Below are 15707 nucleotides of genomic sequence, written 5' to 3'. Positions count from 1 at the left end.
GGTTATTCCCTACATTAGATAAGTAGTTAGTCAAGAAACGTTAAATAGGCATTTACCTTTATATACACAAAGATTTTATACTATCAGATATGTCAATAGCGCATCACATTTTCGACGCGATAAGGAACGAGGAGAACGGAGACGAACAATAGTGCCTATAAAGGTCGCCATTGACGGTCAATTATTCTCACGTTTCTAAAAAGCAAACGGCAGTACTCACGCGGTATACTATACAAGTCATGTACACAGTAACCAACACACGATCAATTATAGTCGTGGGTGCTACAGAAACGTGAGAATAATTGACCGTTTGTGGCTAGCATAATAATTATCTTAATTTCATTTATTCGTAAAAAACGAAAGTTATTTATACAAAATAATACCTATATTGGCATAATTACATAAACTAAGTAAACACAAACTTGAGCATGTGAATAGCTAAAATCGGATCATTTTTTGCGGTAAAATATTTCAATGAAAAACGATGTAATGACTCAATTTATTTGAATGTTACACAGAGATACTTAATAATCCTAGTGCTCTGCTGGTGGGCTTGTCACGTCACTATTTAAAAAAAAACATACTTCGGTTAGACTAATCCCCTAACCATACAGCCATTAAAGCTTAAAGTTTTGCTTTATGGGTAAGGTAATGAAAAAACTTCCATGGTTAGTTACTTTTTTACAGTAAACCTATTTTATACTTATATATTTTTAGGGTGTAGTTTTTATTCGCATGAATATAAATTTTTAAAAAATCGGCAAATTTGATGAACTTTTGACACTTATACAAGATTTTACCCATGTAACGTTAGTTTATAACAAAAAACCCATTGCGAATCCGTAACATTCAAACAAACTAGCGTCGCGCGGACTTTGTTCAAAAACGCAAGAAAAAATAAATGGAGGGACCAATTTCTTAAGCTCCCCGCCGTATTGTAAGTGTAATTCTTCTAGCGGGCTACAAAACAGCTGGTCTATTCAATGGCTTTTTGATAGAGAACAAAAAATTAGTAGAGCTACCACGTGACGTAAGGTCTTGAATATTATTATCAAATAGATTTGCCTGTTGCCATCGTAATAGAATATTATGTTAGATTTATATGATTTAATAGATATGATTATATGTATTAATTTATAACATACGTTGCCTATGGGTTCTTGTTTCTACGAATAAAGACCTATGGGCAATCGGGCCTCCATAGATTTTTACTTGTTATCTAAAATGTAATGTAATTACTCCAAAGTGTCTATATCTATGTGACATCATAAAAAACGAAGAATGTATTCCATAAGAAAATATTATCAGCATTTACTTAGCATTACTTATTTAGCTACTTATTTTGTTTTTTTTTTCATAATGATAGTTGACAGGAATAAATTGACACACCTGATGGTAAGCGATAAGCCATCAGCACCAGAGCAACACAACTCAAGGGTTCTTTAGGAACACTGCCTACAATAAAAAGGCAGAAATCTTTTGATATGAGGCATAAGTGTTAAGCCTTGCATGTGCCTGTAACATCCCTTCAGACTGCAACGCAGCAATACACTACTCAGTGGTGGTATAATGGTAAAAACTTGCAAGGATAAAACACATTAAAAAAAAAATTTTTTTAAAATGCAGGGAGCTACAACGATGAATAAATGCACCATCATTAAAGTGACCCCAAAAAACCGTACACTTTTAAATAGGTATGCCACATTTTTTATTTTGGAGGTATGATCTAAGAATGTTAACAAAGTGTGCCATTTTGTGACCGATGGAATAGTTTTTCTGTAGACGTCCACAATTTTATTGCTCAGCCTATTTTTAATGGACCATCAAAAGAATGCTCACTTTGACAGCAAAATTGCGTGTTCATGATTGATGTGCTTAAGATAATACATGTTATATTATGTAGATACATCAAGTCCTGTTTTAACAGTATCAAACCAAGTGACTTTATAGGCTAAAAAGGCCTCAGTATTCAACCCTTAGCAAAATGTCAACGAACGCGGCAAAAAATGTTGAAGAGGAATGTTTATGAAGCGTATAGCTATAATTTTCAGTGTTATTGCAGCGACTAGTGCAATAGATGCATTTGTGTCGTGTGAAAGTCGCGTCCTGCCACCCCAATTACTTGTGTATTCATAGAATAGTTAGATAGGGATGGGCGACAATCCTTTATCGATACTTTGTCGTTTATCGATATCCGTACTACCTGACTTTTTGGAAAAGCTGTATATGTACCAGTTGAAAATTAAATACTTATCATTCAAAGCTAAATTAGTTTCTTTATTACGCTTTTGACTACTTAGCCGAGCATCACGAAATCAAAAAAAAAATGTATTAGGTATAGTTCCTATTTTCAGGGAAACAGAAAAGAACAAAGTGTACATTTCACACAGAAAAGAAATGGTTTATTATATGAATTAAATTCCAAGAAAGAAATAGTGTTTACTAGAGACAAGAAGTGAATTCTATTGGAACGAAGCCACAAACAGTAGCTAATAGATCTATACTATCGATTGAAAAGTAGAGATCTCCTGCGTTTTAATATACCTAACTTAAGATCAATGTGAATAGAAACACATAAAATAAATACTGAAGACACATATCAAAGTCAAAATAAATAATGCGAGCTTATAACTACTTTTTGTAAGTTTTTTGTTAAAACCTAAACTGGTTATAAGTACTAATTAATAATAATGATGTCGGTAATGAATAAAAAATACATTTAGTAATAATATTTGTGCCACGTGTGGTCTCTTACATCATGTTAACTACGTTTTATGAGGTGGAATTTTAAATATTTTAAACTATATCAATTTCTTTATTATCATAATTAACCCTTTAAATTTTCTTCATATAAAACTTACATAAACTATATCGCATGAATTTAGCAGCTGCTCTATTCAACACGCTAGTACGTAACATGCTTATCGATGAGAATAAAATTCATCGATAAGTTAGCAAAGGTCATCCCTGGCTCGCACCTTGACTGCCATCTGCCGATACACGTGAGGCAATTAAGGCACGGCATCGAACCTTTGGGGGTGCCACCCTCCGATGTTGGTCGTTTACCTCTAGGGAAAGAGGGGTTGCGCGGTCAAAGCAACTTGTTTGTACTTGTTCTCACATGAAAAGATAGTAATTAAGTGCAGCTATAATGGGAACGAAGTGCAGTTTTTGTTTTAAAAAGCCTGAATTTTTGAATGCGTATACTTGAATGGAAGTAGGCTTTTACAGGGCTTTTTATGATGTAAGTCAAAAGCCTTGGGACAGTTTTATTACTTACATTTGTGATTTTCAGCTGCAAATAAATAATTGACGATGTACTTACTGCAATTAATTTAATATTATGCAATGCAATAGGCAGATGCAACTAATACTAGCAATTATCTATGACCGCAGTGGCGTGCAATGGAAAAATTTAGAAATGCATAGCCCACAGTATACAGATTATTTAACATACAGTATTTATACGGGTATATAATATACTAGATGACACCCTGCGGTTTCACCTGCGTAGTTTCCGTACAATTGAGAATACGGGGGTAAAAAAGCCTAGAACACTCACAAATAATGTGGCATTCTAGTGGCCAAATGATTTTCAAAATGGAATTTTACACACTTTACCTTATAGGTTACATACAGTCAATCTACTCAGCACCTATTTGAAAATGCCAAAGCTTCCTCGAAATCTGCACGAAAGCTTTTCGGAAAAATGTTTACTTTTATGGAGGTGAAACCAGCCCTTGATTTAATACGTCTATGCTCTTAACATTATTAGGAACAAAAAACGATTGACCACACTGAGACAATCGTAAACATGGATGCAGGACCAATGGCTTAAAGTGCTCTCCTAGGCAGGATAATGTAGCAACACTGTCAATTTCCTAACTCCCAACATTTACTGAGGTTTTTTAAAAATAAACAATAAAAAAAACATTAACCAATGGACCATAGGGGGGCACTCGTAGTAGTCAATATGGCCGGCTTATTAGAATTCAGGGACTGGATTGTTGTCAAAACTCGTTTAATATACGGCCGGAAATACCACGACAAATAATGCGTGTTCTTGTATTTAATGAAATGAATGATGACTTCATTCATGTCTGCCATGTTGAAGAAATTTGCAAGCACCACTATAACGCAGCTGTGAGCTGTGCCATTTATTTGAAGAACCCGTGTTCGATTCCTAATTAAGAAACTTTAGGAATTACTTTCCTCTAATGGCAAGTTTAAAGGGTAGTTGAGACTCTTGCTCATGATTGTTTTTCCAATGCCCTTTAGCCAATTTTCCAAGTACCTGTGTGTCATCCATGTGTCATCATCATCTCCTTGTCATTACCACACGCTTTGTTTGTTAAGCACATGGTAGTCCTTGGGCCCAGGAATAAAATATTTATTAATGATTTAAACTGTGTGTGTGTGATTCACGGCGAGTCGGACAAAACTATGAACAAGGCGATCCATGGTGGCGTTTTCCTTCCAAGCCATTTTCCAGACTTTGATGAGTCCGATAACAATTATGCTCTCTTAAAATTGTCCTACAAGGTTTAATTTTAAATATCTTTCTTTATTTAGTCGTCCAAAAATGACTCCAAGATTTTTTATTCTTCTTATATTTTTTATAATGTAGAATTTTTATTTTTCAATATCTATTTTTATTTTGCAGAACAACCATGGTCACCGACCAACCTCAGCTCAGGAGTCGCGAAGCTGAAGTGGCAATGGCCAGGCCATATAGTTCGAAGAGCCCATGGACGTTGGGGTCCCAAAGTGCTGGGAAGACGACCCCGCAACGGAAAGCGCAGTGTCGCGCAGTGAAGTCGGACCAAAGACATAAAGACATAAAGGTTGCAGGGAACTGCTGGATGCTAGCGGCTAGAAACTGTTGTTTTGGGAGTCCATGCAAGAGGCAGTGGCGTAGCTAGGCTTGGAGGGGCCCTGTATCAAAGTTAGTTGGGGGGCCCAATAGACGAGTGGCAATTCCCAAAAATCTCTATAGCAGTTGTTTCTACGGGAAGCACCAAATTATGAGATTGTGGGTTAAATTTTACTAATTTTTGCTTTCACACTTAAGGGGCTCCTGGAGCCTGGGGGCCCTGTATCATTGATACGGCGGGTACAGCGGTAGCTACGCCCCTGGCAAGAGGTCTATGTTCAGCAGTGGTCGTCCATCGGCTGTTAATGATTATGATGATGATGATTTTGACATTGATTTTAAAACATCGTGATAGCCCAGTGGATATGACCTTTGCCTCCTGCGTACCAGACAATTTTCTGAATTCTCTGTGTGTGAAGTCTGCCAATCCGCATTAGGCCAGCGTGGTGGACTATAACTAATCCCTCTCATTCTGAGAGGAGACTGGAGCTTAGCAGTAAGCCGAATATGGGTTGATGATGATGATCTACTCTTTTGTTCAATTGCTTAAACGTACTTCTACTAATGTGACCGTCATCCCTCCACATTGTTTGTCGTTTATTAATATCGAGACTCATTCTATAAAGTCTAAATTCCACACAGACGGAAGTTGCGAGCGTCTAAGACCTACAATATAGTATTTTTCAGCAAAACACTAAAAAATCCACAAACAAAATAAACGTTAGGTATGTTACTGCTCCCGAAGCCGGCTTTTTAAAAGGATCTGTGTTTGAAACTTCGACTGTTTGAAGCATCGTTTGTCGGAATACCGCGCATGCTTACACGAAAATCGGATGTGATACTTTGCAAAGGCTTTATCTCTATGTTAGTAGGCATTGAACGCGGGACCTTGGCGCGTTTCAAGGTCCACGAGAGCACGCGGGATTAACCAGCCGAGTTGAAGGTCGCAGCTTATTCAAATTTGGCCATTGAAACAACCGGCATCTTTGATATAGTTGACATACCTATTACATTACTTGATACCTATGTTTAAACCGAAAATTGTTTCTCCACTTCAGTAAGAATATTTTACTATGAATATAATTTTTTTATTATACTTTGTACTTTAAAAAAAAACCGTGATAGCCTAGTGGATATGACCTCTGCCTTACGATTCTGGAAGCCGTAGGTTCGAATCCGGTCCGGGGCATGCACCTCCAACTTTTCAGTTGTGTGCATTTTAAGAAATTAAATATCACGTGTCACAAACGTTGAAGGAAAACGTCGTGAGGAAACCTGCATACCAGAAAATTTTCTTAATTCTCTGCGTGTGTGAAGTCTGCCAATCCGCATGGGCCAGCGTGGTGGTCTATTAGTCTGACCCCTCTCATTCTGAGAGGAGACTGGAGCTCAGCAGTGAGCTGAATATGGGTTGACAATATTAAATTAATATTATACTACTTTTTAAAATACGGCACACAAGTACAGTACTACCAAGGTAGGAATGAAGTCTGAAATCCTGCCACTGGGTAATTCGTTATCTCAGTGTATTTGAAAGATACATTCAGCCAATTCAGCAGAGTTGTTTGACAATTATTACATTTTACATTGCGACTGGCTGTGAAACATTGGAATTTTCTTTCCTCTAAGAAAAGTTAAAAATTCAGTGAAAATTGTTGTGCTAGAGTTAGGAAATCAATACACTTACAGCATGTTACTGACTGACTAACAACTAGTCTCAATCAGTTCCAACCAACCCGCATTGAAGCAACATAGTGACTCTAAGCTCCATAACCCCTGTCCTATAAGGATGGATGCCTGTCCCTTTAACGGGGCATTAAATTAGGCTGATGATGAGGACATTGCAACTTGCAACTTCAAGTTGAATCTTTTTTGACACCTATTATAATAATAAATATGATTACTGTATATAATATACTTTGCATGTGCTACATTAACATTACTATAATCAATTACATAACAAACTTTTTGTGTTATCAACTTATCAACAATTTAGATAAAACACTATACAAGTATTTCTTGTTTTATAATAGCTGAAAGTTATTTAGTGCATGCTCCTATTATTGGTAAGTATGGTAACTAGAGAGTTTGTGTCATGGTAGCAACCCTTCAAAGGATGTAGATAAAGAGTGTCCAGCGAAGAACTATATAGTTACCTTACTATACTAATCTATGGTAGGTGCTATATAGGGAGCCTGATAAAGTTTTACAAAATGTCTGGTCATCACAATCTCTTAAGGACTACATATATAATAAATTATACAGTATTATTTCCTTAGGGGACAACTTTAGGCAACCTTTTTAGAATTGAAATTATTGTAACTGTTATTTATATAAATTTATCATGCATTTTGTATGCCCAACTATGGCCCTTAGAGTATTTTACAGATAGCATGGGAACAGTGATAGTTGCCTGTATGACGTTCATAATATGTACTAGTATCGTGAATCACTGCAAAGTTTCAAGAGTGAAACTAACTGTCACCATACCCATGTTATCTGAAAACACTTTAGTAATAAGCTAGTACTTGCAATATTTTTTTTTGTTTTAATTCTTTACAAGTTAGCCCTTGACTGCAATCTCACTTAATGGTAAGTGATGATGCAATCTAAGATGGAAGCAGACTAACTTGTTTGGAGGAGGATGACAATCCACACCCCTTTCGGTTTACACACAACATCGCAATTTCTTGGCAGTATGTCTTTGTTGGTAGGGTGGTAACTAGCCACAGTCGAAGCCTCCCACCAGCCAAAATATGGCACGAACCAAACTCTAGCCGGTGACAGTTGCCTGTATGACGTTTATAATATGTACTATTATTGTGAATCACGGCAAACTTTCAAGAGCTGTCACTGTACCCATGCTACCTTAAAACACTTTAGTCATAAGCTGGTTCTTGCAATGTGGCACGATCTAAACTCTAGTAGTAAGGGACTTACAAACCAGTCGGGCATATTCTGGCATTGTATAACATAAGTTTTAGCTGTGTTTCATAAAATATCAATAATACCCTTGCTCACCAACCTGCATTGGAGCAGTGTAAGGGCCCAAGCTACATATCCCCTCTTATATAAGGACAACCATGGGTGATTAAAAAGGTTCATAATGGTGATGATGAACCATACCCACTTTTATATTTATGGACAATTTGTGTGGTCAAGGTGAACACTAACAATGTATAATGTTTTTACTCAGTCAGTCTTATGCCAGCCACATACCGTCAAGTATAATTCATACTATCAAGTCTGCAGTGCTCTGAGGGATGTGGGCTGTGAAAAACATATTGAAATATGTTTATAGGAACGTATGGAAGAAATAACAGTATGTGGCTGGCGTTAAAAAAGACAGATAAAACTTCCATCCTTATCAACACAAAAAAGATAAAAAAAATATCTTCCTGGAGTACAAAATCCTGATAAAAAAAATCCTATAAATCTGATAAATTTATTAAGATAACTGTCGGAAAAAGTCAAGCCACCTGGGAAATTTGCATAGAAAACACTGCATAATCCCATTGACTAAAAAACAAAACAGTGCATAGTGTGATATTCTGACTTTCTAAGAGTTTCACGCGGGCAAAGTAGCGGACGTCTGCTAGTACAGGTACATACAAAATAATGGTATGAGATGTTGTTTTGAAACTTGATTATTTGATTTGGAGCGGCAATGTATGCAAATTTTTGAAGCTTAATAAAATTTAAAAAAAAATCCTGCAGCAGAAATCGAACCCGAGACAGTCTACTTCCAAAAACACACCGGTATATTATTGTAATACTGAGCACACGAGGTAACCGTAGTATATTATTATGAGAAATAAAAAGTAAACTCACTTTCTACGGCGGCCGGCTCTAGTGTTGCCGACTGGTAAGTTGAAGGATTCACCGAAAATCCGATATTGCAAGTCGTCCTCTTCATTACTTTGATATTGCATCGCTTAAACACTAATAAATAAATAGGCGTGTGACGAAATTAACCACCCTTATCATAACTCGACCTTACAATCATCGCAGATCGCCTGTGAAACTTATCGAAACATAGCAATTTGACATTATAAAGGTAGGTTAAAAAAAGTTGTTTTCGCGCCAAAACTTAGGTAATAGACAATTATCTATTTTTTTATTTTATTTAGACGGATGTGATTTGAATATTGAATCTCTACCGCAGAACGCGTGCGGAGCCAAACAGGTGTTGACTCCTGACTGAGCGAATGAGGCCGGGGGCGCAGTTAGGGTTGCTAATCGTACTATTGTATTGTATTGTACTAATTTTCGGGTTTGCGTACTATATTTTTCAAAAATATATAGCACGCAAAAATATGCTCTAAATTCAACAGTGAGATCTAACAAACAAATCTTTCAATTTTAAAACATAATAAATTAATTTTTGACAGACGCAATAGCATATACGAACTTTATCTTATTGTGTTCCAAACTTTAAATGAACAAATGAGTAAAAAATCAGCTTTCGTTTTAATTTTTTCAGCAATAAATTAAAAACTAAATCTGAAAAAATATACATGCTATCCGTAAATATTATATAAAATTCAGCACATGGTATGACTAAATTGCAATGTAGGTAGGGATTTTTGTATTTTGTACAAAAATCAATATAATATAAAAACCGTAAAATTTCAGCTAACATATTATATTGCATTATTTCAGTAGGCCTTGATGTCAGCTGTCACCCTGTAAAGTATGTCGTAATATTTACGGGACACCCTGTTTAACTTATTTTTGACAAACAATCTAAGAAAATGCAAAATGTGTTAATAAATATAGTTTTTATAAAATTAAACGTCTATTTTTTTGCTTATTCCACAAAATACAGTATTTTATTTAAGAGTAATCTATTTTTTGTAACTTATTCTGAAAAATACTATTTTTTCTGAAGAAGTATTGGCAACCCTATGCGCAGTGCCGCAGTAACTCGGTACAGAAAACCGGCACGTTGTCCCACCCGACTTGACTCGTCCCGTGGCAATGGCATTCCAAAGTATTGTTTAAGATTTCTTGTAATTTTATTATTTCAGTTTATATAATATTTTATTAATAATTAAGAAATAAATAATTTTAAATAGCCTTTATACCTATAAATCTTGCTCCATAATAATATTCATCATCCATCTGTCTGTGATACCACAAAATGTTTTTTTTTATTCAATAACAAGTTAGCCCTTACTGATCTTAATGTCTAGTTCAGCTACTTTCTAGTCGAGTACGAACAATTTTTGAATTGTCCGCCCAAAAATCATTAAAGTAGTCCGAACTAGGCATTAAACGATACAATCTAAGATGGAAGCGGGCTTATTTGAAAGAGGTACAGATTTTTTCTACGAAATGTGCCGAGCACCGCCACTGACCATAGCTTGTGGTATAGAAGCGGCTACCCGAACGCTCAGTCGCCATATAAATTATATGAAAAATGACTTCCACAACTTGTGGAATAAGCAGCTTCACCCCGAAATTTTGATATCAATGATACACGTCGCTCTGGTCGCCCTGTTACGGACAAAATTGATGCCATTTTTTAAAAAAGTGGAGCAAGAACGACATTAGTAGTTATGATGTAGCTGGACAACTGAGAATTGACCACATAACGGTTTTGGCGCATTTGAAAAAAGCTGGATACACAAAAAAGCTCGATATGAGCTCACTATAATGTATTACCCAAGTCACGAAATTATATCGTTGATACACTGTAGGCCTACAGTTCCAATGATTTTCAAATTTGGTTATAATAACTAGTGCTACCCTCAAAGTATACTTTGTGAAGGCACCTCGCGCATTGGGCGGCTACGACAAAAAGCAGTGGCCATCACTAATTAATTAAGGTACTTAGTTCTCGATGTATTTTCATCATCATCGATTCATCAAAAAGAACGCCACGACGTCAATTGGCATTTTCAAAAAGCATGTTGATCAAAAAAATCCTTATGAATGTCGCGCACTAGACCGCTATTACCAACTGATCACTAACCGGGCAGTTATGATTAGTTGATGCTTCGTTGCGTTCAGTTCAATAAGGCTTTTTCCTACTACTTTTGTACGTGATATTTGGCACGCGATTTCGATGTCCATATTATTCGAGCTCAAAATAACAGGCAGCATTAGAATAAGATCAACAGTAACCCGCCAATGGCTGCATAAGGAGCGTAACCGTAGCTTCTGCGGCCAATCGTGGTGGTTAACCATCTAGTGCCTTAGATGCCATAGAGGTAGAACTACTTTCTGGACAAGAACGGATAGCATAAATCGAAAATTAACTAACGTCAGCTTGTACTGTTATGAATTATTTGCTGCGGCGGCGAGCCAAGTTGACCCGACACTATACCGAAGATATCCCGGACGTCAGCCTATACGAGATTAGTGTGGCTCTCAAACAACTGAAGAACAATAAGGCGCCAGGTGAGGACGGAATCACAGCAGAACTCCTGAAAGCGGGTGGAAAACCGATACTTAAAGTCCTTCAGCGATTGTTCAATTCCGTCATTCACGAGGGCACGACGCCTGAGGCGTGGCATAGGAGCGTGGTGGTTCTGTTCTTCAAAAAAGGTGACAACACCTTGCTGAAGAATTACAGACCCATCTCGCTGTTAAGCCACGTTTACAAATTGTTCTCGAGAGTCATTACGAATCGTCTCGCTAATAGGTTCGACGACTTCCAGCCTCCCGAACAAGCCGGTTTCCGAAAAGGCTTTAGTACCATAGACCACATCCATACGCTGCGGCAGGTTATACAGAAGACTCACGAGTATAACCAGCCACTATGCTTAGCGTTTGTGGACTATGAGAAAGCCTTTGATTCGGTGGAAACCTGGGCTGTGCTGGCAAGCGTTGAAGTGCTTGTACGAAAACGCCACTATGTCAGTCCGTATTCAGGATCAGATTACGAGGCCAATCCAGTTGCAGCGAGGAGTGCGTCAGGGAGATGTGATCTCTCCGAAGCTATTTACCGCCGCACTGGAAGACGTCTTTAAGCTTCTGGACTGGGGCGGACTTGGCATTAACATCAATGGCGAGTACATCACTCAACTGCGGTTCGCGGATGATGTAGTCATCATGGCACAGACTCTGGATGACCTTAGTACCATGCTCAATGACCTCAGCAGCGTTTCTCAACAGGTGGGCCTGAAAATGAACATGGGCAAAACAAAAATAATGTGTAATGCTCATGTATCGCTCCACCCAGTTATAGTTGAGAACGCTGCACTCGAAATTGTAGACGAATACATATACCTAGGACATATGATCCAGTTAGGTAGGTCCAATTTCGAGAAAGAGGTGAACCGTCGAATCCAACTCGGCTGGGCTGCATTCGGGAAACTTCGCGACATCTTTTCGTCCAAAATTCCTCAGTGCCTGAAGACAAAAGTCTTCGAACAGTGCGTGTTGCCAGTGATGACCTATGGTTCCGAGACTTGGTCGCTAACTATGGGCCTGATAAGAAGGCTCAGAGTCACACAGCGGGCGATGGAACGAGCTATGTTAGGAGTATCTCTGCGTGATCGAATCAGAAATGAGGAGATCCGCAGAAGAACCAAAGTCACAGACATAGCTCAACGAGTTGCAAAGCTGAAGTGGCAATGGGCGGGGCACATAGTTCGAAGAGCCGATGGACGTTGGGGTCCCAAAGTGCTGGAATGGCGACCCCGCACTAGTAAGCGCAGTGTTGGCCGACCCCCCACCAGGTGGACTGACGACATCAAGCGAGTCGCAGGGATTCGCTGGATGCAGTTGGCTCAGTATCGTGATGTTTGGAAGTCCCTACAAAAGGCCTATGTCCTGCAGTGGACGTCCATCGGCTGATATGATGATGATGATGATGATGATGATGATGAAGATGCATTATTCCATTTAAAAGAAAGTGATTAATTTTTGAACAGAGAGTAGAAAATAGTAGCGATTGTCGACCATTCGTCTATCCAAAGTCACTGCAGCAAGGGTTTAATACCGTATTGCGAGTATAGTAGTAGAAAAAAATGATTTTTTACAACCAGATGTCCTCAGTAGAAGTAAACCTAATTCAATAAAGTAGGTAAAGCTGCTCTAATAGGATCGTAAGTCTGGCAGAGAGAACAACACGAAGGGAGAAGAGGAGTTCTATGTAATTTAAAAAAATCCTTTACCCTATTACAATTCCCGGGCTCTGCTCGGAGAGCTTTTTTCTATCTACAAAATGATGGACCCGGCACCCGCACTGTGAATCCAGTGTTAAGTTTAGCGTCTCTTGTCATAATATTTTGTAACTTAAAAATCTAGGTACTTACGGCTCTTCTTTAATTTCTGCAGTAAACTCTTGCTGTTCTGATGTTATTTTTGCTTGGAGAAGTTTTAGTCTCCCTATCTGATACTCGAGTTTGGGTTTTTCGTTATCATCCATGCTAAAACAAAATTAGTTTTACAAAAAATGTGCATTTTTAATGCCTAAAATTATTGTATGTGCTACAATTGTAATATCAGAAAAGTATTTTTTGAATACTGATGATGATGCTGTTTATTTTATCACGCAAACTACAAGCGCATGTCTGACGAGAGTTTGGTGATTGATCTTTTAACCCAATTAAAAATAAAGAGATGATTGTATCAATTAGGATTCCTTACGTTTTATTATTAGATATTAGGTAGGTACCTACCTACTATCCTAATTAGAGGTTTAAATATAAATTCTATAGAGATATATTCGGCCATTATCAAATAATTAAGTAATTTAGTAAAAGTTTTTAGTTATTTAGTAGTTTGTAATTTTTATATACGTCTACGTAAACTAAGTATTATATTATTATCCAAGTGTTATCGATAGGATTTTGATAGGCATTGGGAATATATGCTATATATTTATATATTTGGATATGATATATATTTGGGGATAAACAAAACAAATAAATACTTAAAAATTAAAAAAATGTAGGCTCATGCTCATAGAGAGGTACTAATACGATTATAGTACAAATACCAAAATATTTCTGGAAATAGAGCATTACCTATATTTGTATGATTAAACAGATTAATAACATACAGATTTAGAATCTGCTAACTGCACCGACTGCTCGGCTCGGCTATGGCACAGTTACGAAACAATATAACCTCAATTTACTCAAGTTAAGATAACATCAATAAATATATTTAGATACATTTACTAATACTATAAACTTATTATTAATTAACATCTATATTTACTCAATATTGTCAATAGGATTTCAATGAGAATCGGATTTTGTGCCGTACTACGTAATATTTAACAATCATGGCGCTCGACATTGAACTTATTACAAAATACTAGTGACATGTCCAGAATCGAAACATATGACTTACAGAAAATTCAACACAAAATGTCGAAAATTATTTTATACCTTATCCATATCCGTAACTAAAAATTAATTACTTTCAAAATTTAAATCCGTTAAATATTTGAAGATCGAATTCGAAGAAAAAACGTTACTCAACGGTAACCCCTATCTCATAGTAAAATTGAATTTTATAGACTTAATTTATAATACCTACTCAACAATTTGATTTATTGTGCATATTTACAACGAGTCTCTAAGTGTAAAAGGAAATTCGAATATTTACTTAAATAAATAAGTTGGTTTGGTTATGAAATGACGACACTATCGATCAGTCCATTCGTACACATATCTACTCGTACCTTGAGTGTGCATTGTTGTTATTCTCCATAAAGTTATTATCTGAAGAAACTGAAGGTATATTTTAAAATTTAATAAATAATGCGTGGGTTTGCATAAATTAGTTTAAATTGCACATTAACCTAGTAAAATAAATAAAATCTCAAATAAAAATAACCACAATTCGTTATTATTCGTTACAATCAAAACCACCACATCTGCTATCTTTGTTGTTAAATACAGAAAGTTCGTATGTCTGAAAGAGATGGTGAAATGGTACTGTAATTAAATATTGTAAACGTCACGCGCCATCTTTGCAGGAAGTACGTTTATTATTGTCTATGTCTAAGGCTTAGACTACATGATGATGGAGGATGTCCTTAGAGTATATCACGCCTTAAAAGTGAACATTGGTGAACATTAACTAAAAAACAAAAAATAACATCTTACCTATGTGCTACCTTCTGATCAGTTTGAAGGCGGTGCCAATCCAGTGACGTGTTTTAATTAAAGCCATTTCTGAAAGAACCACGGTGGTGGTACTCGAGCTCGTGATGGTAATAAAAAAATAGGTTCAACCCTTGTTCCATAAAGGGGACTATTTTATGCCCTTTGATATGTTTGCCTTGGACCTTAGACGAATTAAATAGTGATCTGCCTCGCTAGACGTTATCACTCTGTCAAAATTTAAGATCAACGATCCAACATGTTTTTAAAAACTATTTCAATAGAATCGATGTTTCGTTATATGTGTAGTTGGCTGGCTTAAAAAAACTTCTAGTTTACTGAAAGATGTAGTTACCTTTCATTAATAGGGATGATGACTAGGTTTGAATATATTGTTTTCTAAGAAGATATAATGTTATCTAATTTATACATAAAAAAACAAAGATTGACTGGATATTGGCAAAATAAATAAGATTATAAAATTTTAAAATCTATTAAAAATCTTTTATAGTAATTAGATGGAAATTCATACAGTTTTAGCTTCCTTACATTAAATGTGACATTTTTCAATAAATGAACTATAAACATAAATGCACAAATAACAAAGATATTACTAATTTTGTTTGACCGCCCATACAAATCTAACGATCATTATGGACCTACGGCGTCATTAAATCGTACCATTTTGTATGGGGCGTTTTTCAGGGATCCGTGGCAGCGCCGCAAATCTGACCCTTTAAATCTCTCTAGCGAAAGTAATGATC

The 15707-nt window shown here is 36.6% G+C and overlaps 1 protein-coding gene across 6 annotated transcripts in view; it reads right to left on the bottom strand.

The window, feature by feature from the left end:
- The window catches only part of LOC112045610 (myb protein), a 63469-nt gene extending 48735 nt beyond the window's left edge, over nucleotides 1-14734 (bottom strand). For 2 of the 6 annotated variants that reach the window (XM_052889284.1, XM_052889293.1), the window contains exons 1-2: nucleotides 14520-14733; nucleotides 13141-13254 (exon numbers count right to left, since the gene is read on the bottom strand). In XM_052889284.1, coding sequence (XP_052745244.1) covers nucleotides 13141-13254; nucleotides 14520-14548 — 143 coding nt within the window. In that variant the 5' untranslated portion in view covers nucleotides 14549-14733. Of the gene's footprint in view, nucleotides 1-8704; nucleotides 9083-13140; nucleotides 13255-14519 lie in introns of those variants that run through there. The other 4 variants (XM_052889299.1, XM_052889314.1, XM_052889305.1 and 1 more) reach the window with 3 other exon arrangements.
- Nucleotides 14735-15707: the final 973 nt, after the last annotated feature.

Source organism: Bicyclus anynana, chromosome 2 (genome assembly GCF_947172395.1).
Source record: "Bicyclus anynana chromosome 2, ilBicAnyn1.1, whole genome shotgun sequence".
Lineage (NCBI taxonomy): Eukaryota > Metazoa > Arthropoda > Insecta > Lepidoptera > Nymphalidae > Bicyclus > Bicyclus anynana.
The sequence above is the reverse complement of the archived record's forward strand: the minus strand, read 5'-3'. Positions and strand labels throughout refer to the sequence as shown.